Source organism: Pecten maximus, chromosome 4 (assembly GCF_902652985.1).
Source record: "Pecten maximus chromosome 4, xPecMax1.1, whole genome shotgun sequence".
In the NCBI taxonomy this organism is placed as follows: Eukaryota; Metazoa; Mollusca; class Bivalvia; order Pectinida; family Pectinidae; genus Pecten; species Pecten maximus.
The window spans coordinates 1,439,884-1,462,272 of record NC_047018.1 but is presented as its reverse complement, the minus strand read 5'-3'; the positions used below and the strand labels follow the sequence as shown (position 1 = coordinate 1,462,272).

The 22,389-nt window shown below is 36.7% G+C and overlaps 1 protein-coding gene across 8 annotated transcripts in view; it reads right to left on the bottom strand.

The window, feature by feature from the left end:
• The window catches only part of LOC117324935 (mucin-19-like), a 29,847-nt gene extending 15,686 nt beyond the window's left edge, over positions 1-14,161 (bottom strand). For all 8 annotated transcript variants that reach the window (XR_004532094.1, XR_004532095.1, XR_004532096.1 and 5 more), the window contains exons 1-9: positions 13,796-14,161; positions 12,444-12,815; positions 11,092-11,463; positions 9,740-10,111; positions 8,388-8,759; positions 7,032-7,403; positions 5,679-6,050; positions 4,327-4,698; positions 2,971-3,342 (exon numbers count right to left, since the gene is read on the bottom strand). Coding sequence is in view for 2 of the 8 variants with exons in the window: in XM_033880777.1 (XP_033736668.1) it covers positions 2,971-3,342; positions 4,327-4,698; positions 5,679-6,050; positions 7,032-7,403; positions 8,388-8,759; positions 9,740-10,111; positions 11,092-11,463; positions 12,444-12,815; positions 13,796-14,114 (3,295 nt within the window). In the remaining 6 variants the exon portion in view is untranslated. The remainder of the gene's footprint in view (positions 1-2,970; positions 3,343-4,326; positions 4,699-5,678; positions 6,051-7,031; positions 7,404-8,387; positions 8,760-9,739; positions 10,112-11,091; positions 11,464-12,443; positions 12,816-13,795) is intronic.
• Positions 14,162-22,389: the final 8,228 nt, after the last annotated feature.

Sequence of the window (22,389 nt, the reverse complement as noted above, 5' to 3'; positions counted from 1 at the left end):
AGAAATTATGTAAAGGTCTGCAATACATTATGTATATATTTACGACTGGAATTTACCTTAATTCGGATACAGCTGATGCACTTGTGTGTATCAGTACCAATAGGAATAGTTATTTCGTTAGAAAGCGATTTTTATCTCATTAATACACATTTGTTATCTGGTTACAGAGTGATTATTATCTCATTAATACACATTTGTTTTCTCGTGACAAAGTGATTATCATCTCATTAATACATATTCGTTTTCTTGTGCCACAGTGATTATTATCTCATTAATATACATTTGTTATCTCGTGACAAAGTGATTATTATCTCATTAATACACATCTGTTATCTCTTGACCAATTGATTATTATCTCATTAAAACACATGTGTTATCTCGTGACAAAGTGATTATTATCTGATTAATACGTATTTGTTATCTCGTGACAAAGTCATTATAATCTCAATAATACACATCTGTTATCTCGTGACAAAATGATTATCATCTCTTTAATACACGTTTTTTTTATCTCGTGACAAAGTGATTATTATCTCATTAATACGCATTTATTATCTCGTGACAAAGTGATTATTATCTGATTAATACACATTTGTTATCTGGTGACAAAGTTATTATTATCTCATTGATACGCATTTGTTATCTCGGGACAAAATGATTATTATCTCATTAATACACATTTGTTTTCTCGTGACAAAGTGATTATTATCTCATTAATGCACATTTGGTATCTCGTGGCAAAGTGATTATCGTTTCATTAATACACATTTGTTATCTCCTGACAAAGTGATTATTATCTGATTAATACACATTTGTTATCTCGTGACAAAATGATTATCATATCATTAATACACATTTGGTATCTCGTGGCAAAGTGATTATTATCTCATTAATACACATTTGGTATCTCGTGGCAAAGTGATTATCGTCTCATTAATACATATTCGTTTTCTTGTGCCACAGTGATTATTATCTCATTAATACACATTTGTTATCTCGTGAAAAGTGATTATTATCTCATTAATACACATTTGTTATCTCTTGACCAATTGATTATTATCTCATTAATACACATTTGTTATCTCGTGACAAAGTGATTATCTCATTAATACACATTTGTTATCTCGTGACAAAATGATTATCATCTGATTAATACACATTTGTTATCTCTTGACCAATTGATTATTATCTCATTAATACACATTTGTTTTCTCGTGATAAATATCATATCATATCATTAATATACATTTGTTTTCTCGTGACAAAGTGATTATTATCTCAAAAATACACATTTGTTATCTCTTGACAAAGTGAATATTATCTGATTAATACACATTTTTTATCTCGTGACAAAGTGATTATTATCTCATTAATACACATTTTTTATCTCGTGACAAAGTGATTATTATCTGATTAATACACATTTTTTATCTCGTGACAAAGTGATTATTATCTCATTAATACACATTTTTTATCTCGTGACAAAGTGATTATTATCTCATTAATACACGTTTGTTATCTCGTGACAAAGTGATTATTATCTGATTAATACACATTTTTTATCTCGTGACAAAGTGATTACTATCTCAGATCTCATACCAAATTATCGTTTATTATATTAACATGGTATCACAGTGGGTTAAGGTGTATCGCCCTTATTCACATAGCAATAGGTTTTCATTTTTCCTCATATCATTCTGAAGGGGAAAAAGTATAATGAAGTTTTCATTTCTTAAAACAACAACTAAGCGTCGGTATTTTAATCAACGATACTATTAATATGAAGTGAATTAAACAAAAGCAAAAAAATGTTATTAAAATGATATTTTGTACAAGCAGAAGTCATTTTATTTTCCCATTTTCTTTAGATAGTCTTTCTCACATACAAAATCAATACTCATATCTGCTCTTTATTGTCGCTTAATGAAACAAATCAATATTTTAAATATTTAAGTTGCTTTTATTCAGTGATAAAGCAACATGAAATGGTAAATATATATCATCGCTTGACAATGGGACATTTCGGCTTATCGCTTGACAATGGGACATTTCGTCTTATCGCTTGACAATGGGACATTTCGTCTTATCGCTTGACAATGGGACATTTCGTCTTATTGTTGACGATGGGACATTTCGCCTTATTGTTGACGATGGGACATTTCGTCTTATCGCTTGACGATGGGACATTTCGTCTATAGACATCCTGACCTGTACGTCTATTTGACGAAATAGTAAATATATATCATCGCTCGACGATTGGATATAGAGCATGTTTACACACTATATCGATTAGAATACCGATACATCTGATCTCCTGTAAAGTATTTCCCTAACACCTATTAAAATGCAGAATGAGGCAACCCACGCTCCGCTTACATGTAGCATCTGGGGTCGGTTATCAATGTTTAACTTTCAGCATGTGCTCGTTGAATTGCCTAGTAATCACCATCCGCGTTATCATTTTGAGAATATATCTAAGCCTGGCTTAGACCTAGAATGATCAACAGGTTTTGTCAATGACGTAAAATACGTCTACCTTCCGGAACACCTGGTCGTATGTAAATCTATATTGTTGTTTGTATGTTCTCCACGATTTAATATATTTTGTGTTTTGACCATGGTTTCGTTATTATATCCGTATTTTTTGGGTTTTTTTTTCTTTTTAAAAAAAAATGTATTTTGGAAAAAGACTCTTAACTAAATGTTGTCTTTATTCTATCTGACTATGAATTTGTAGTGAAATATCCTATTATCCGCCGCGTATTACGTTTATCATGAAGCAAGAAAACACTCACTCGGAGTTGCTGAATTGATTTAACGGCACGTATGGATTTTGTCTAGGTACAATAATTGTACAGATTGCCGACACATTCAGCTTCTCACTGATCAATACCTTTTATGATAAACAACATTACCTATATATCTGTTCCTATGTGTGACAAGAACATCAAGTTCTTATTTCGTACTCACGTGGCATAGGTGAATGTGTAGAAGACAGCGAATGGCCAGGATGGGGTCCTCCTGGCGTTGGCGTCAACATGCCGCCGAAACAGTCCACCCCGGCGTCCATGTCGGTTGTACAAACTGAGATGCCAGTGGTGAAGGCATCCTGCTTACACTGATGATAGTCGGACTCTGTCCCGATACAGGTGAGAGCCATGAGTGACCGCGAACTGTACTTTGACGATGACGCTAATCTTATGGCAGTACCTGAGTTGGACAGGCCCAACGTACGACATACAACGCTAGCTGATACGTCACTCCAGCGGTCAGCACAAATCGTTCCCATAATCGCTGTCGTCACGATCAAAACTCGGCCATCGGGCTCGACTGTCATAGCAACTATTAACAAAAGACGATGACATTACAAAAGTTATCTTTCTATCTATAAGTATCGTAGTGTCAGTACTACTTTCGAAATAATTTCGAACTGATATTGTTTATTTTAAGTATTTTAGTTTATATGACACAAATGACAAAATATTCTAATCAAACAGTTTCATAGAAACTTTTGACTAATAGTTATATTGGTCTTGGAAACAAATTACTGACTTTTTGTTGAAAATTAGTTTTAATTGTTTTGCAGATTCTTTCGACATATATTAAGTGTTATTTCCGTCCCCTGCTAGGTATCATCATTATAGGCCAATTATATTATCTTGAAAGCTTCTCATTCGAACGTTCGTTGACATGTAGAATGTAACGCATCAAATGGATACTGTTTATTGTTTACTACGATGTCAATAGACATCCTTGCCCCAATGGGGTGGGATAAGCAAGAGACTACCCTCAGAATGTAGAGTGCATCACAAATGTTATCATTAGCAGCGGCTTATATTTTGTTTCGAAGGACGCAAGGGAACGCTCTCGGGCACCGTTAGGGTTCGTAATTACCAATGTCATCGTTTCAGAACTTTTCGAAATAGAAACATTGGAATTGACCTCTCGATGTTTCTGAAACACTCACTTCTGAGAAAAGCTCGGTATTCATTCAGAGTTTCTGAGATGGATACCTAACGGAGAAATAGTTCAACATCAATCTGCTTCACGATGCGATATTTTGATTGACTTTGCAAATGTAGAACATACATCATCAGCAATTTCGTCTTGTTGAAAGCAATAGATCTATATCTAATCATATGTTCATGTCCAAAATGTTTACTTGTTTTTTTACAGGTATGCATTGATTTTGTCCCGATACACTAATCGTACAGATTGCCGACTCGTCCAACTTCTCAATGATCGATACCTTTTATGAGGAGTGACTTTACCCATATATCTGTTCCTATGTGTGACAAGAACATCAAGTTCTTATTTCGTACTCACGTGGCATAGGTGAATGTGTAGAAGACAGCGAATGGCCAGGATGGGGTCCTGCTGGCGTTGGCGTCAACATGCCGCCGAAACAGTCCACCCCGGCGTCCATGTCGGTTGTACAAACTGAGATGCCAGTGGTGAAGGCATCCTGCTTACACTGATGATAGTCGGACTCTGTCCCGATACAGGTGAGAGCCATGAGTGACCGCGAACTGTACTTTGACGATGACGCTAATCTTATGGCAGTACCTGAGTTGGACAGGCCCAACGTACGACATACAACGCTAGCTGATACGTCACTCCAGCGGTCAGCACAAATCGTTCCCATAATCGCTGTCGTCACGATCAAAACTCGGCCATCGGGCTCGACTGTCATAGCAACTATTAACAAAAGACGATGACATTACAAAAGTTATCTTTCTATCTATAAGTATCGTAGTGTCAGTACTACTTTCGAAATAATTTCGAACTGATGTTTATTTTAAGTATTTTAGTTTATATGACACAAATGACAAAATATTCTAATCAAACAGTTTCATAGAAACTTTTGACTAATAGTTATATTGGTCTTGGAAACAAATTACTGATTTTTTGTTGAAAATTAGTTTTAATTTTTAGCAGATTCTTTCGTCATATATTAAGTGTTATTTCCGTCCCCTGCTAGGTATCATCATTATAGGCCAATTATATTATCTTGAAAGTTTCTCATTCAAACGTTCGTTGACATGTAGAATGTAACGCATCAAATGGATACTGTTTATTGTTTACTACGATGTCAATAGACATCCTTGCCCCAATGGGGTGGGATAAGCAAGAGACTACCCTCAGAATGTAGAGTGCATCACAAATGGTATCATTAGCAGCGGCTTATATTTTGTTCCGAAGGACGCAAGGGAACGCTCTCGGGCACCGTTAGGGTTCGTAATTACCAATGTCATCGTTTCAGAACTTTTCGAAATAGAAACATTGGAATTGACCTCTCGATGTTTCTGAAACACTCACTTCTGAGAAAAGCTCGGTATTCATTCAGAGTTTCTGAGATGGATACCTAACGGAGAAATAGTTCAACATCAATCTGCTTCACGATGCGATATTTTGATTGACTTTGCAAATGTAGAACATACATCATCAGCAATTTCGTCTTGTTGAAAGCAATAGATCTATATCTAATCATATGTTCATGTCCAAAATGTTTACTTGTTTTTTTACAGGTATGCATTGATTTTGTCCCGATACACTAATCGTACAGATTGCCGACTCGTCCAACTTCTCAATGATCAATACCTTTTATGAGGAGTGACTTTACCCATATATCTGTTCCTATGTGTGACAAGAACATCAAGTTCTTATTTCGTACTCACGTGGCATAGGTGAATGTGTAGAAGACAGCGAATGGCCAGGATGGGGTCCTCCTGGCGTTGGCGTCAACATGCCGCCGAAACAGTCCACCCCGGCGTCCATGTCGGTTGTACAAACTGAGATGCCAGTGGTGAAGGCATCCTGCTTACACTGATGATAGTCGGACTCTGTCCCGATACAGGTGAGAGCCATGAGTGACCGCGAACTGTACTTTGACGATGACGCTAATCTTATGGCAGTACCTGAGTTGGACAGGCCCAACGTACGACATACAACGCTAGCTGATACGTCACTCCAGCGGTCAGCACAAATCGTTCCCATAATCGCTGTCGTCACGATCAAAACTCGGCCATCGGGCTCGACTGTCATAGCAACTATTAACAAAAGACGATGACATTACAAAAGTTATCTTTCTATCTATAAGTATCGTAGTGTCAGTACTACTTTCGAAATAATTTCGAACTGATGTTTTATTTTAAGTATTTTAGTTTATATGACACAAATGACAAAATATTCTAATCAAACAGTTTCATAGAAACTTTTGACTAATAGTTATATTGGTCTTGGAAACAAATTACTGACTTTTTGTTGAAAATTAGTTTTAATTTTTAGCAGATTCTTTCGTCATATATTAAGTGTTATTTCCGTCCCCTGCTAGGTATCATCATTATAGGCCAATTATATTATCTTGAAAGTTTCTCATTCAAACGTTCGTTGACATGTAGAATGTAACGCATCAAATGGATACTGTTTATTGTTTACTACGATGTCAATAGACATCCTTGCCCCAATGGGGTGGGATAAGCAAGAGACTACCCTCAGAATGTAGAGTGCATCACAAATGGTATCATTAGCAGCGGCTTATATTTTGTTCCGAAGGACGCAAGGGAACGCTCTCGGGCACCGTTAGGGTTCGTAATTACCAATGTCATCGTTTCAGAATTTTTCGAAATAGAAACATTGGAATTGACCTCTCGATGTTTCTGAAACACTCACTTCTGAGAAAAGCTCGGTATTCATTCAGAGTTTCTGAGATGGATACCTAACGGAGAAATAGTTCAACATCAATCTGCTTCACGATACGACATTTTGATTGACTTTGCAAATGTAGAACATACATCATCAGCAATTTCGTCTTGTTGAAAGCAATAGATCTATATCTAATCATATGTTCATGTCCAAAATGTTTACTTGTTTTTTTACAGGTATGCATTGATTTTGTCCCGATACACTAATCGTACAGATTGCCGACTCGTCCAACTTCTCAATGATCAATATCTTTTATGAGGAGTGACTTTACCCATATATCTGTTCCTATGTGTGACAAGAACATCAAGTTCTTATTTCGTACTCACGTGGCATAGGTGAATGTGTAGAAGACAGCGAATGGCCAGGATGGGGTCCTCCTGGCGTTGGCGTCAACATGCCGCCGAAACAGTCCACCCCGGCGTCCATGTCGGTTGTACAAACTGAGATGCCAGTGGTGAAGGCATCCTGCTTACACTGATGATAGTCGGACTCTGTCCCGATACAGGTGAGAGCCATGAGTGACCGCGAACTGTACTTTGACGATGACGCTAATCTTATGGCAGTACCTGAGTTGGACAGGCCCAACGTACGACATACAACGCTAGCTGATACGTCACTCCAGCGGTCAGCACAAATCGTTCCCATAATCGCTGTCGTCACGATCAAAACTCGGCCATCGGGCTCGACTGTCATAGCAACTATTAACAAAAGACGATGACATTACAAAAGTTATTTATCTATCTATAAGTATCGTAGTGTCAGTACTACTTTCGAAATAATTTCGAACTGTTATTGTTTATTTTAAGTATTTTTAGTTTATATGACACAAATGACAAAATATTCTAATCAAACAGTTTCATAGAAACTTTTGACTAATAGTTATATTGGTCTTGGAAACAAATTACTGACTTTTTGTTGAAAATTAGTTTTAATTTTTAGCAGATTCTTTCGTCATATATTAAGTGTTATTTCCGTCCCCTGCTAGGTATCATCATTATAGGCCAATTATATTATCTTGAAAGTTTCTCATTCAAACGTTCGTTGACATGTAGAATGTAACGCATCAAATGGATACTGTTTATTGTTTACTACGATGTCAATAGACATCCTTGCCCCAATGGGGTGGGATAAGCAAGAGACTATCCTCAGAATGTAGAGTGCATCACAAATGTTATCATTAGCAGCGGCTTATATTTTGTTCCGAAGGACGCAAGGGAACGCTCTCGGGCACCGTTAGGGTTCGTAATTACCAATGTCATCGTTTCAGAACTTTTCGAAATAGAAACATTGGAATTGACCTCTCGATGTTTCTGAAACACTCACTTCTGAGAAAAGCTCGGTATTCATTCAGAGTTTCTGAGATGGATACCTAACGGAGAAATAGTTCAACATCAATTTGCTTCACGATGCAATATTTTGATTGACTTTGCAAATGTAGAACATACATCATCAGCAATTTCGTCTTGTTGAAAGCAATAGATCTATATCTAATCATATGTTCATGTCCAAAATGTTTACTTGTTTTTTTACAGGTATGCATTGATTTTGTCCCGATACACTAATCGTACAGATTGCCGACTCGTCCAGCTTCTCAATGATCGATACCTTTTATGAGGAGTGACTTTACCCATATATCTGTTCCTATGTGTGACAAGAACATCAAGTTCTTATTTCGTACTCACGTGGCATAGGTGAATGTGTAGAAGACAGCGAATGGCCAGGATGGGGTCCTCCTGGCGTTGGCGTCAACATGCCGGCGAAACAGTCCACCCCGGCGTCCATGTCGGTTGTACAAACTGAGATGCCAGTGGTGAAGGCATCCTGCTTACACTGATGATAGTCGGACTCTGTCCCGATACAGGTGAGAGCCATGAGTGACCGCGAACTGTACTTTGACGATGACGCTAATCTTATGGCAGTACCTGAGTTGGACAGGCCCAACGTACGACATACAACGCTAGCTGATATGTCACTCCAGCGGTCAGCACAAATCGTTCCCATAATCGCTGTCGTCACGATCAAAACTCGGCCATCGGGCTCGACTGTCATAGCAACTATTAACAAAAGACGATGACATTACAAAAGTTATCTTTCTATCTATAAGTATCGTAGTGTCAGTACTACTTTCGAAATAATTTCGAACCGACGTTTATTTTAAGTATTTTAGTTTATATGACACAAATGACAAAATATTCTAATCAAACAGTTTCATAGAAACTTTTGACTAATAGTTATATTGGTCTTGGAAACAAATTACTGATTTTTTGTTGAAAATTAGTTTTAATTTTTAGCAGATTCTTTCGTCATATATTAAGTGTTATTTCCGTCCCCTGCTAGGTATCATCATTATAGGCCAATTATATTATCTTGAAAGTTTCTCATTCAAACGTTCGTTGACATGTAGAATGTAACGCATCAAATTGATACTGTTTATTGTTTACTACGATGTCAATAGACATCCTTGCCCCAATGGGGTGGGATAAGCAAGAGACTACCCTCAGAATGTAGAGTGCACCACAAATGGTATCATTAGCAGCGGCTTATATTTTGTTCCGAAGGACGCAAGGGAACGCTCTCGGGCACCGTTAGGGTTCGTAATTACCAATGTCATCGTTTCAGAACTTTTTCGAAATAGAAACATTGGAATTGACCTCTCGATGTTTCTGAAACACTCACTTCTGAGAAAAGCTCGGTATTCATTCAGAGTTTCTGAGATGGATACCTAACGGAGAAATAGTTCAACATCAATTTGCTTCACGATGCAATATTTTGATTGACTTTGCAAATGTAGAACATACATCATCAGCAATTTCGTCTTGTTGAAAGCAATAGATCTATATCTAATCATATGTTCATGTCCAAAATGTTTACTTGTTTTTTACAGGTATGCATTGATTTTGTCCCGATACACTAATCGTACAGATTGCCGACTCGTCCAGCTTCTCAATGATCGATACCTTTTATGAGGAGTGACTTTACCCATATATCTGTTCCTATGTGTGACAAGAACATCAAGTTCTTATTTCGTACTCACGTGGCATAGGTGAATGTGTAGAAGACAGCGAATGGCCAGGATGGGGTCCTGCTGGCGTTGGCGTCAACATGCCGCCGAAACAGTCCACCCCGGCGTCCATGTCGGTTGTACAAACTGAGATGCCAGTGGTGAAGGCATCCTGCTTACACTGATGATAGTCGGACTCTGTCCCGATACAGGTGAGAGCCATGAGTGACCGCGAACTGTACTTTGACGATGACGCTAATCTTATGGCAGTACCTGAGTTGGACAGGCCCAACGTACGACATACAACGCTAGCTGATATGTCACTCCAGCGGTCAGCACAAATCGTTCCCATAATCGCTGTCGTCACGATCAAAACTCGGCCATCGGGCTCGACTGTCATAGCAACTATTAACAAAAGACGATGACATTACAAAAGTTATCTTTCTATCTATAAGTATCGTAGTGTCAGTACTACTTTCGAAATAATTTCGAACTGACGTTTATTTTAAGTATTTTAGTTGATATGACACAAATGACAAAATATTCTAATCAAACAGTTTCATAGAAACTTTTGACTAATAGTTATATTGGTCTTGGAAACAAATTACTGATTTTTTGTTGAAAATTAGTTTTAATTTTTAGCAGATTCTTTCGTCATATATTAAGTGTTATTTCCGTCCCCTGCTAGGTATCATCATTATAGGCCAATTATATTATCTTGAAAGTTTCTCATTCAAACGTTCGTTGACATGTAGAATGTAACGCATCAAATGGATACTGTTTATTGTTTACTACGATGTCAATAGACATCCTTGCCCCAATGGGGTGGGATAAGCAAGAGACTACCCTCAGAATGTAGAGTGCATCACAAATGGTATAATTAGCAGCGGCTTATATTTTGTTCCGAAGGACGCAAGGGAACGCTCTCGGGCACCGTTAGGGTTCGTAATTACCAATGTCATCGTTTCAGAACTTTTCGAAATAGAAACATTGGAATTGACCTCTCGATGTTTCTGAAACACTCACTTCTGAGAAAAGCTCGGTATTCATTCAGAGTTTCTGAGATGGATACCTAACGGAGAAATAGTTCAACATCAATTTGCTTCACGATGCGATATTTTGATTGACTTTGCAAATGTAGAACATACATCATCAGCAATTTCGTCTTGTTGAAAGCAATAGATCTATATCTAATCATATGTTCATGTCCAAAATGTTTAGTTGTTTTTTAACAGGTATGCATTGATTTTGTCCCGATACACTAATCGTACAGATTGCCGACTCGTCCAGCTTCTCAATGATCGATACCTTTTATGAGGAGTGACTTTACCCATATATCTGTTCCTATTTGTGACAAGAACATCAAGTTCTTATTTCGTACTCACGTGGCATAGGTGAATGTGTAGAAGACAGCGAATGGCCAGGATGGGGTCCTCCTGGCGTTGGCGTCAACATGCCGCCGAAACAGTCCACCCCGGCGTCCATGTCGGTTGTACAAACTGAGATGCCAGTGGTGAAGGCATCCTGCTTACACTGATGATAGTCGGACTCTGTCCCGATACAGGTGAGAGCCATGAGTGACCGCGAACTGTACTTTGACGATGACGCTAATCTTATGGCAGTACCTGAGTTGGACAGGCCCAACGTACGACATACAACGCTAGCTGATATGTCACTCCAGCGGTCAGCACAAATCGTTCCCATAATCGCTGTCGTCACGATCAAAACTCGGCCATCGGGCTCGACTGTCATAGCAACTATTAACAAAAGACGATGACATTACAAAAGTTATCTTTCTATCTATAAGTATCGTAGTGTCAGTACTACTTTCGAAATAATTTCGAACCGACGTTTATTTTAAGTATTTTAGTTTATATGACACAAATGACAAAATATTCTAATCAAACAGTTTCATAGAAACTTTTGACTAATAGTTATATTGGTCTTGGAAACAAATTACTGATTTTTTGTTGAAAATTAGTTTTAATTTTTAGCAGATTCTTTCGTCATATATTAAGTGTTATTTCCGTCCCCTGCTAGGTATCATCATTATAGGCCAATTATATTATCTTGAAAGTTTCTCATTCAAACGTTCGTTGACATGTAGAATGTAACGCATCAAATGGATACTGTTTATTGTTTACTACGATGTCAATAGACATCCTTGCCCCAATGGGGTGGGATAAGCAAGAGACTACCCTCAGAATGTAGAGTGCATCACAAATGGTATAATTAGCAGCGGCTTATATTTTGTTCCGAAGGACGCAAGGGAACGCTCTCGGGCACCGTTAGGGTTCGTAATTACCAATGTCATCGTTTCAGAACTTTTCGAAATAGAAACATTGGAATTGACCTCTCGATGTTTCTGAAACACTCACTTCTGAGAAAAGCTCGGTATTCATTCAGAGTTTCTGAGATGGATACCTAACGGAGAAATAGTTCAACATCAATTTGCTTCACGATGCAATATTTTGATTGACTTTGCAAATGTAGAACATACATCATCAGCAATTTCGTCTTGTTGAAAGCAATAGATCTATATCTAATCATATGTTCATGTCCAAAATGTTTAGTTGTTTTTTAACAGGTATGCATTGATTTTGTCCCGATACACTAATCGTACAGATTGCCGACTCGTCCAGCTTCTCAATGATCGATACCTTTTATGAGGAGTGACTTTACCCATATATCTGTTCTTATGTGTGACAAGAACATCAAGTTCTTATTTCGTACTCACGTGGCATAGGTGAATGTGTAGAAGACAGCGAATGGTCAGGATGGGGTCCTCCTGGTGTTGGCGTCAACATGCCGCCGAAACAGTCCACCCCGGCGTCCATGTCGGTTGTACAAATTGAGATGCCAGTGGTGAAGGCATCCTGCTTACACTGATGATAGTCGGACTCTGTCCCGATACAGGTGAGAGCCATGAGTGACCGCGAACTGTACTTTGACGATGACGCTAATCTTATGGCAGTACCTGAGTTGGACAGGCCCAACGTACGACATACAACGCTAGCTGATATGTCACTCCAGCGGTCAGCACAAATCGTTCCCATAATCGCTGTCGTCACGATCAAAACTCGGCCATCGGGCTCGACTGTCATAGCAACTATTAACAAAAGACGATGACATTACAAAAGTTATCTTTCTATCTATAAGTATCGTAGTGTCAGTACTACTTTCGAAATAATTTCGAACCGATGTTTATTTTAAGTATTTTAGTTTATATGACACAAATGACAAAATATTCCAATCAAACAGTTTCATAGAAACTTTTGACTAATAGTTATATTGGTCTTGGAAACAAATTACTGATTTTTTGTTGAAAATTAGTTTTAATTTTTAGCAGATTCTTTCGTCATATATTAAGTGTTATTTCCGTCCCCTGCTAGGTATCATCATTATAGGCCAATTATATTATCTTGAAAGTTTCTCATTCAAACGTTCGTTGACATGTAGAATGTAACGCATCAAATGGATACTGTTTATTGTTTACTACGATGTCAATAGACATCCTTGCCCCAATGGGGTGGGATAAGCAAGAGACTACCCTCAGAATGTAGAGTGCATCACAAATGGTATAATTAGCAGCGGCTTATATTTTGTTCCGAAGGACGCAAGGGAACGCTCTCGGGCACCGTTAGGGTTCGTAATTACCAATGTCATCGTTTCAGAACTTTTCGAAATAGAAACATTGGAATTGACCTCTCGATGTTTCTGAAACACTCACTTCTGAGAAAAGCTCGGTATTCATTCAGAGTTTCTGAGATGGATACCTAACGGAGAAATAGTTCAACATCAATTTGCTTCACGATGCGATATTTTGATTGACTTTGCAAATGTAGAACATACATCATCAGCAATTTCGTCTTGTTGAAAGCAATAGATCTATATCTAATCATATGTTCATGTCCAAAATGTTTAGTTGTTTTTTAACAGGTATGCATTGATTTTGTCCCGATACACTAATCGTACAGATTGCCGACTCGTCCAACTTCTCAATGATCGATACCTTTTATGAGGAGTGACTTTACCCATATATCTGTTCCTATGTGTGACAAGAACATCAAGTTCTTATTTCGTACTCACGTGGCATAGGTGAATGTGTAGAAGACAGCGAATGGCCAGGATGGGGTCCTCCTGGTGTTGGCGTCAACATGCCGCCGAAACAGTCCACCCCGGCGTCCATGTCGGTTGTACAAATTGAGATGCCAGTGGTGAAGGCATCCTGCTTACACTGATGATAGTCGGACTCTGTCCCGATACAGGTGAGAGCCATGAGTGACCGCGAACTGTACTTTGACGATGACGCTAATCTTATGGCAGTACCTGAGTTGGACAGGCCCAACGTACGACATACAACGCTAGCTGATATGTCACTCCAGCGGTCAGCACAAATCGTTCCCATAATCGCTGTCGTCACGATCAAAACTCGGCCATCGGGCTCGACTGTCATAGCAACTATTAACAAAAGACGATGACATTACAAAAGTTATCTTTCTATCTATAAGTATCGTAGTGTCAGTACTACTTTCGAAATAATTTCGAACCGACGTTTATTTTAAGTATTTTAGTTTATATGACACAAATGACAAAATATTCTAATCAAACAGTTTCATAGAAACTTTTGACTAATAGTTATATTGGTCTTGGAAACAAATTACTGATTTTTTGTTGAAAATTAGTTTTAATTTTTAGCAGATTCTTTCGTCATATATTAAGTGTTATTTCCGTCCCCTGCTAGGTATCATCATTATAGGCCAATTATATTATCTTGAAAGTTTCTCATTCAAACGTTCGTTGACATGTAGAATGTAACGCATCAAATGGATACTGTTTATTGTTTACTACGATGTCAATAGACATCCTTGCCCCAATGGGGTGGGATAAGCAAGAGACTACCCTCAGAATGTAGAGTGCATCACAAATGGTATCATTAGCAGCGGCTTATATTTTGTTCCGAAGGACGCAAGGGAACGCTCTCGGGCACCGTTAGGGTTCGTAATTACCAATGTCATCGTTTCAGAACATTTTCGAAATAGAAACATTGGAATTGACCTCTCGATGTTTTTGAAACACTCACTTCTGAGAAAACCTCGGTATTCATTCAGGGTTTCTGAGATGGATACCTAACGGAGAAATAGTTCAACATCAATCTGCTTCACGATGCGACATTTTGCTTGACTTGCAAATGTAGAACATCCATTATCAGCAATTTCGTCTTGTTGAAATCAATAGATCTTTATCTAATCATATGTTCATGTCCAAAATGTTGACATGTTTTTAACAGGTATGCATTGATTTAGTCTCGATACACTAATCGAGATGGAGAAATACTTCAACACCAAACTGCTTTACGATGCGACATTTTGATTGATTTTGAGAATGTAGAACATTGTCAACATTGTCTTATTATAATGAATCATATCAAATCATATATTCATGTTTAAAACTTTAACTTTTTTTTTACTTGCATGTATATATTTTCTCTTGGTGACACTAAACTATTGGAATTTACTTCACGAAGTTTCGTTACATTACTAAAAAAAAACAGAGGTCAATTCGATACTCACTTGGCATAGGTGGACGTATAGAAGAGGCCGATTGAACAGGATTTGGTCCTCCTGACGTCAGAGTCATCATGCCGCCGAAGCAGTCAACCCCAGCGTCCATGTTGGTTATACAAACTGATTTGCCGATTATAAAATCTTCCTGCTGACACTGCTCGCAGGCTACTTCTTTTCCTGAACATGTTAAGGACGTCAACGACCGGACAACATGAATGGAAGAAGATTGTAACAGCTTGGCTGTGCCACCATTAGACAGACCCGCATTCCGACACACCACAGCTGCTGATACGTCGTTCCAATCATCCCCGCATATTGTGCCGAGGATTGATAAGGAACTACTTGTGATGAGAACTCGGCCATCAGGCTCTACTAGTACTTGTCCTGAAAATGTTTAAAATATTGAAACTTGGACATGAAAGTTTTGGACAAACTTTCCCCAACGGTACATGTTGACGTTTTGAGTTTTTATTATCATTACTATTATTAAGAAACGGAATTGATCATGGTATAGATGTACTTGACCAGAACCACCTGTTTATTAGTGCATATGGTATTTAGTCCTTTCTCAAAATTGTAAACTAAAATGAATTTTCATAAAATGTTCGACATACATGGCGTTAAATTGCTTGTTGTCGGGGAATGTAAGCAAATACAAATTACAGCTTACTGTAAATATACCTAAACTGGTGTCTTAGATTCTGGCTCATTTTCATATTTTATCACATTAGCTCAAAGAAGGAATAAGTTAAACAAAGGGAAATAAACAAAAAAAATTATTTGGCGCAAACTTTAACCCTAAAATCGCTTCAAATACATTATTCCTAATAAAATTTGTTTACAATATCGTTATCAATTATACCTTTAGCACAACACACTGATTTTCTAGCAACCCCATTCTATTTCTAAATTGAATACCATGCATAACATATATTTATGACCCAGCATTTGTATTACAACAATTAATTTATGATGAACATCAGGCTATGATAATTGACGTCCACATAGACTCCACATTAAGGAACCTACTTATATGTGCTGTAGCACGAATTTTCTCTTTTAGTAGCCAATGAAAACATAAGTATTTTTTCAGAACCTGGCATCAATGATATCGACGTTAATACTTTTGATCGTAATGATAAGATTGTAACTCTGAAAATTACCAAACCAAGATATCGACGTTAAGGACAATGTCATATTTCCCTTGGCAGCAATATTATTTATAGTAAGGCGGTAAACTTACTGCAATCTAAATTATAGTTTATCACGATCCAACGTTTTGTCAAAAAATAAACGAACGAACATAATTTTTTATGTTGAAGTACATGCGTCTTCTTCTGGTTAGTATTTATAGATAAAAAAATCATCATCTACTCTACTCCTACTATATCAACAAGGTGTAACACTCGAATAGTTAGAACTGGGGGGCTCGATTCACTTTTGATTATTAGTCCGACTATAATATATATGTGCACACAAACCTTAAACCTTAGATATAAATATGAATGCGTTTTATATTAGTCGTTTGACAATGACGTATAGACAAGAAAATGGATCAAAAGCGGTCGTGATAGACTGTAGAACGGAAGTAGTCTGTATATCATAGAGCGGAATGTAAGAGGCAATCTGATTGGTCGACAGATCTGTAACAATACTAACTATAGTTCTCGACCAATTGATAGCCTACTTCCGTTCCACAGTCGATATATCTGATCTTCGAGTGTTACACCTTAACATATAGCAAGACTAGGGACTGACAACTTTTTTATTAATACTAACTAGAGGCAGACGTCACAATCTACCTGATGGTTAAAACATGTACATTAAAACAGGATGCAAATTAAAGGCAAGGTATTCATTTAAAAGAAACGTATGCTTTACCAATCATTCCTTTTTTTTTCATTTGATATACATTGTATTGGGTATATTATTGAACCTTACACATCCAAAAATCCATATATCTTTGTCCGTTTACAGATATTACAGTCAGATAGAATCTAAATGGGTTACGGAATAATACTAAAGTTACTTTAAAGTTGATCTTATTGCACTTTGAATGAATCTATTAACAAATGTAGTTGAAAACAGGTTAGTATTGGGATTTGACATTTCAATGTACGGCCTAAATGCATTTCATAGTAGGATTTGATCATTACGACTATACTCGGCTGTTTTCGATAATCCATAGATCCCAAAATACACAGGAAATACTCGATATCTCTCTTTTATATATTGATTTGTAAATAATTTGCTATCTTATTTCTCACATATTTGTCACATAGTCTACACATGTAACAGCTTACCGTAAGACACTGTTATAACGGAGATGAATACTAGAGTTCCGAAAACCACCATAGCTACAGATTTGTCACTACTTGACTGGCATCTGAGAAATGAAGGTAGCATGCCAAAACTCCTTCCTGGAAGTTAAAATGAAATACCATAGACATAATATAAACATGATTATGAAGTATTGTCATTATAAAAATAATAAAATATATCTTGGTGAATTTATCTTTAAGTTTCATCACAGTATAAAAATTAAGAAACGTAACTAAATGAAAATAGATATGAAAAATGTCCTTAAAATGTAATGATATCTTACAGTTAAAACGATTTCGTTTTAAGGCAAAGATATGCAGTAATTATTTTTATCAAAGTAAAATTATCTGTGTTTCACATTTTTATAAACACCCGTGAAGAAGGTCGATTAATAGTTTATCTATTTTATTGATATTCACAAATCCTTATTAATATTTGCAAATTGAAAATCAATTTGATTCGACTTTACAACGTAATGATATAGTCGGGCACAATATGATTATAACAGCTAGGTATGTTGATACCATATTTGTATGACTAATTCCAATATATATGATTACGTCTGTTAAAATGAAAATCTATCCGTTTCCCGCCATCCTGTGGCTCAAATTATAACAATGTGCGTTCCTGGTATTGTGTTGTTTCCCATCTCAAGGGGATACCATTATTCCCTAGTCTTACCTCTATTCCATGGTTATTTCCTACCTTTTTTCATCACTTTCCAATAGTTTGTGTGCATTATTGGGCTTATGTTGTTGCCGTCTTCTAAGATGATTCACAATTCATGAGAACAACGTAATATTTCACTATTCCTTGTTTGTTACAAGCTACATGTAAGTTAGATTATTTTCGTTCCGAAGATCTATCTATTGATACCTTTCCTTCATAAAGATTACTATATCCGTTCCTGGTCTTAATTTAGTTATCTCCTGAAAAATGTGAAAATAATTTCATCCGTTCCCGGTGTTTGTGTGGTTCTCTCGTGAAAATAATACTGTGCGTTTCCATTTTTTCACTTCTTACTTAATTTTGATTCTATCCGTTCCCAGAAATAATTTGGCTCCGTCGTAAAAATAATTCCATCCTTTCTCTTTCTTATTGTCTTACCGTTCTCCCGTCATATATATGCGTCCTCTCGGCCCTTCTCTAATATGTCTTGTTACACCGAGTTAGTAATACCCTTTAATAGACGTTACTACACCTGGTTTCCTAAAGTGTTGATAGGATAGATTAATGACGATCGTAGTAAAATTGTGTGTCTTCGGAAATCAAATTCCTCTGCCCAGATCAACACTAGAATATCCTTTGGCTATGATAATGTATTCAAGTTCCGATCAGTTATTGATTGTGTATGTATATAGTGTCACAAACGTTTATATGAAAGGTTACAATGTGGAAACTTAAAACATAGATCAAATATTGCCTTTTTGTTAAATATGTTTTAATGATCCTATGGCAATAAGTCTCCACACTATAAGCTGGTGTTTAACATAACGCACTCTCTACCCGATATACAAGTACAATGTGTTTATTGAATTTCTTAATGTAGGTACGGTATTATTGTTGTGGTTTACGGTGGAAGTATCATTGTGTATCCATTTGGTTTAAACTGTACTTTATTCGGGTAAATGGAACATGTATAGTTCGAAAGCATGTATTAGTAAGAAGCCATTCCTGTCATACTTATATCTAGTTGGTTATATTAGTATGTAAGGGTCAGAGAGTTTTACATCTGACCCGGCTGACATGTAAATTGGGTTAATAATTTCGCTGTGTTCATGGTTATTATATTTGGGGGTGTTACCACAATAGGATCTTTCGACCAACTTTCTGTTTGATTTTTTTAATGCCAAAATTATGCCTTTCTACAAAATTACATTTATATGATTTAAATATTTATTCAATTTCGTCCGAACTAATTTTAGTCAGTAACATAGGATTTGCCACCCGATATTGTCACTGCTACCCGCTGTTTGGGCCGAGATTTGCCGGACGAAATGAACATACCGCGTAGAAAAACAAAAACATTCACTACATAGCATGCGCTGCCATTACGTCAAATCAACTCCCGATGTTATTTTGTTAAACCTTTTAGTTATATTATTTATTTATTTATTTATTCATTCATTTACTTTTACAATCTGTACACCACCGAAGATGTTTTCTAATTAGTCATAATAGGCCCTCGGCGAATTAATTATCGGCAGAGGGGGATCGTTTTCACAACATAACGATATTTATTGTTGTTTATATCCACTATACTTGTGTAACTGTTCCATGTTCTATGTCTATATGTGATCGTATGTAATTTACCTGTGTCTTGATAAAGGGGCAGATTGCCTCGAAAATTCGGACAACTTACTTCTCCGTACTGTCGTAATTACTACTTGACAATTATATACAAACAAATGTATATGAATAACTACTGCAGAAAATTTAAAATACGTGATTTTGAATTGAATACCGTCGAACTAGGTTCGGCCTGGACAATCGAAGAATGATCCCTGTCACTCAAAAATTGTTTCTGTTATCATTGATAATACAATTCCATTTCCTTGACACAGCTACACTGTCATAACGGCATGCTACAATGTTCTTGTTGATATGCACGTTTGTTTAATATGATATTATTGATAATCATACTCAGCATCATTACGTTTATGGCGTATCTTAGATTTCATGACATAAGTTGATTGTACAGTACATAGTTTAAGGACGCTCCGTTTTAAGTATTTACTTCGTGAATGGAACATTCAATAGCAACATTTCACTGTTGTCACATTGATATCGGACAATACATAGTCATCGTTTTAAATTGTCTCCAATATAAAATATGTTATAGTTAAATCAGATACCAGTTAGGATGGAATAACACGTGTTGTTACCACTCGACTTAACCTGGATTAATTTCTCCTTACGTGGGGTGTCTAGATACACCTTACTAAGTCGTTACAAGTATTACCTCTAGAGGTTGTGTCAGTATTTACTTTAATGTAACACCGACCAACACAGTGCCAGGTGATTTGTGTAAACTGAAATAAGGACTTGGTAATTATCCGTTACCCATTTCTTTTTCGGCGTGTTTCCTTTTCAGAAATTGACATCTCGACTTTAACACAGTAAACCCTTGCCGATTCTGTAAATATTTCATATTTTATGAGTGAACTTATCGGGGTATGTGTGTAATAACGTATATTAGAAACCCCGCGGTTAAATTGGCCTTGTCCTTCACCTAAACCTTAACAATATTTTGATATTTTGCAATCTAATAAGGTATTGGTGTTATCTTTTTAGTTTTATCGGGATATGAAAAAAAAATGATAACTCTATGCTTACAAAAGTTTGCAGATATATATATATTTTTTTAATCTTATCATCTTAAAAAGAGCATGGAACATATGTGCTATCTATGGCGAACACATTCAGAATCCTAACGATCTATATATATTTAAAGATGCTACAGCACGCTCAGCCTATACACTGTTTACAACAGGAATTCGTAACATTTCTCCCGTAGCATAAGTATAATCCCTTTTCTGATAAACAAATAAGAAATGCTAATTATGTCCTAATTGTTATCGTTTGTAATCTAATCAGAGTGATATGTCGTGTTGACTTTGGATTGGCAGACGAGTTACAAGCAAATGAAAGCAGCTGAAATGATGTCTGAGACTTATTAGCTCTCGACGAGTAGCAAGGGGGGGGGGGGGGGGGGCATACTGGCCATCGTGACCTTTGGCCTCTTGTTACATTGACGAATCAGCCGTCAGTTAAGTGCTTACGTCAGTGAATACAGGTATATATGTAACGAGTTCAATCCCGGAGAGTGTTCTTCATTTTTCAATAAAACTGTATATTTTCCGTTCTTGTGTTGTTGATGTGTACATTTTTCGGCATAGCCGTTTAATTTTCTTTTGGCCCGTGACAGGTGGCGTTACTGGTCTAGATGACGTATGTGATTGGTCAATGTAGCGGGAAATGCACAATGCAGATATGCAGTTAAAAAGATAAGATTTAATGCATGTTGAATAAATATATTTTCTTTTTAAATGACACATTAATAAAATCATATTCCTGATTCAAATGCAGTCTTATTATTACTAAAAATGATTCAAACTTATATCATTTTTTATTCGTGCTAAAACGCTTTAGTTCGTTAATTTATTTCACCATCAGTTTTACATTATAACTACCAGCATTAAAACTATGCCGCTTATCTTTTTAAAGATATTTCTTGTCTGTTTTGGGGTGTTTGTTGTTATCAAAATATATCAATACAGTTTATAACCTCAACTAATTAATGTTATCTCGCCTATACAAAAGAATCTTGTTTTTTTGTTGTTTATTTTAATCTCAACTGTTTGTACAGGCACATTGATTGTGTTACACAGAGCCTTAATTCATTACTATTGTTAAAGGTGTCACAATTCACTGTTATCTGAAATCGCTTGCATGTAATATCGCACCCTGTTTGTATACTCGATGCCACGAGCCATATAATACAGGTGTAGCTATGCACTAATCGGATGGCCTAGTGTGTACCCAACAAAAAGGCAATGCAACAGTTTGGTAGAGGCGGAGCACGAAAGATTTTTTCTGGATGCAATTAAATAGGGAAAGACTGTCAGAATAAAATATATTACGATGCGTTAGTAAATACTGTATGTATTAATCTGATGGTTTAATGGTATGTTACTACTGGTATTACGATACATTAGTATATACTGTATGTATTAATCTGATGGTTTAATGGTATGTTACTACTGGTATTACGATACATTAGTATATACTGTA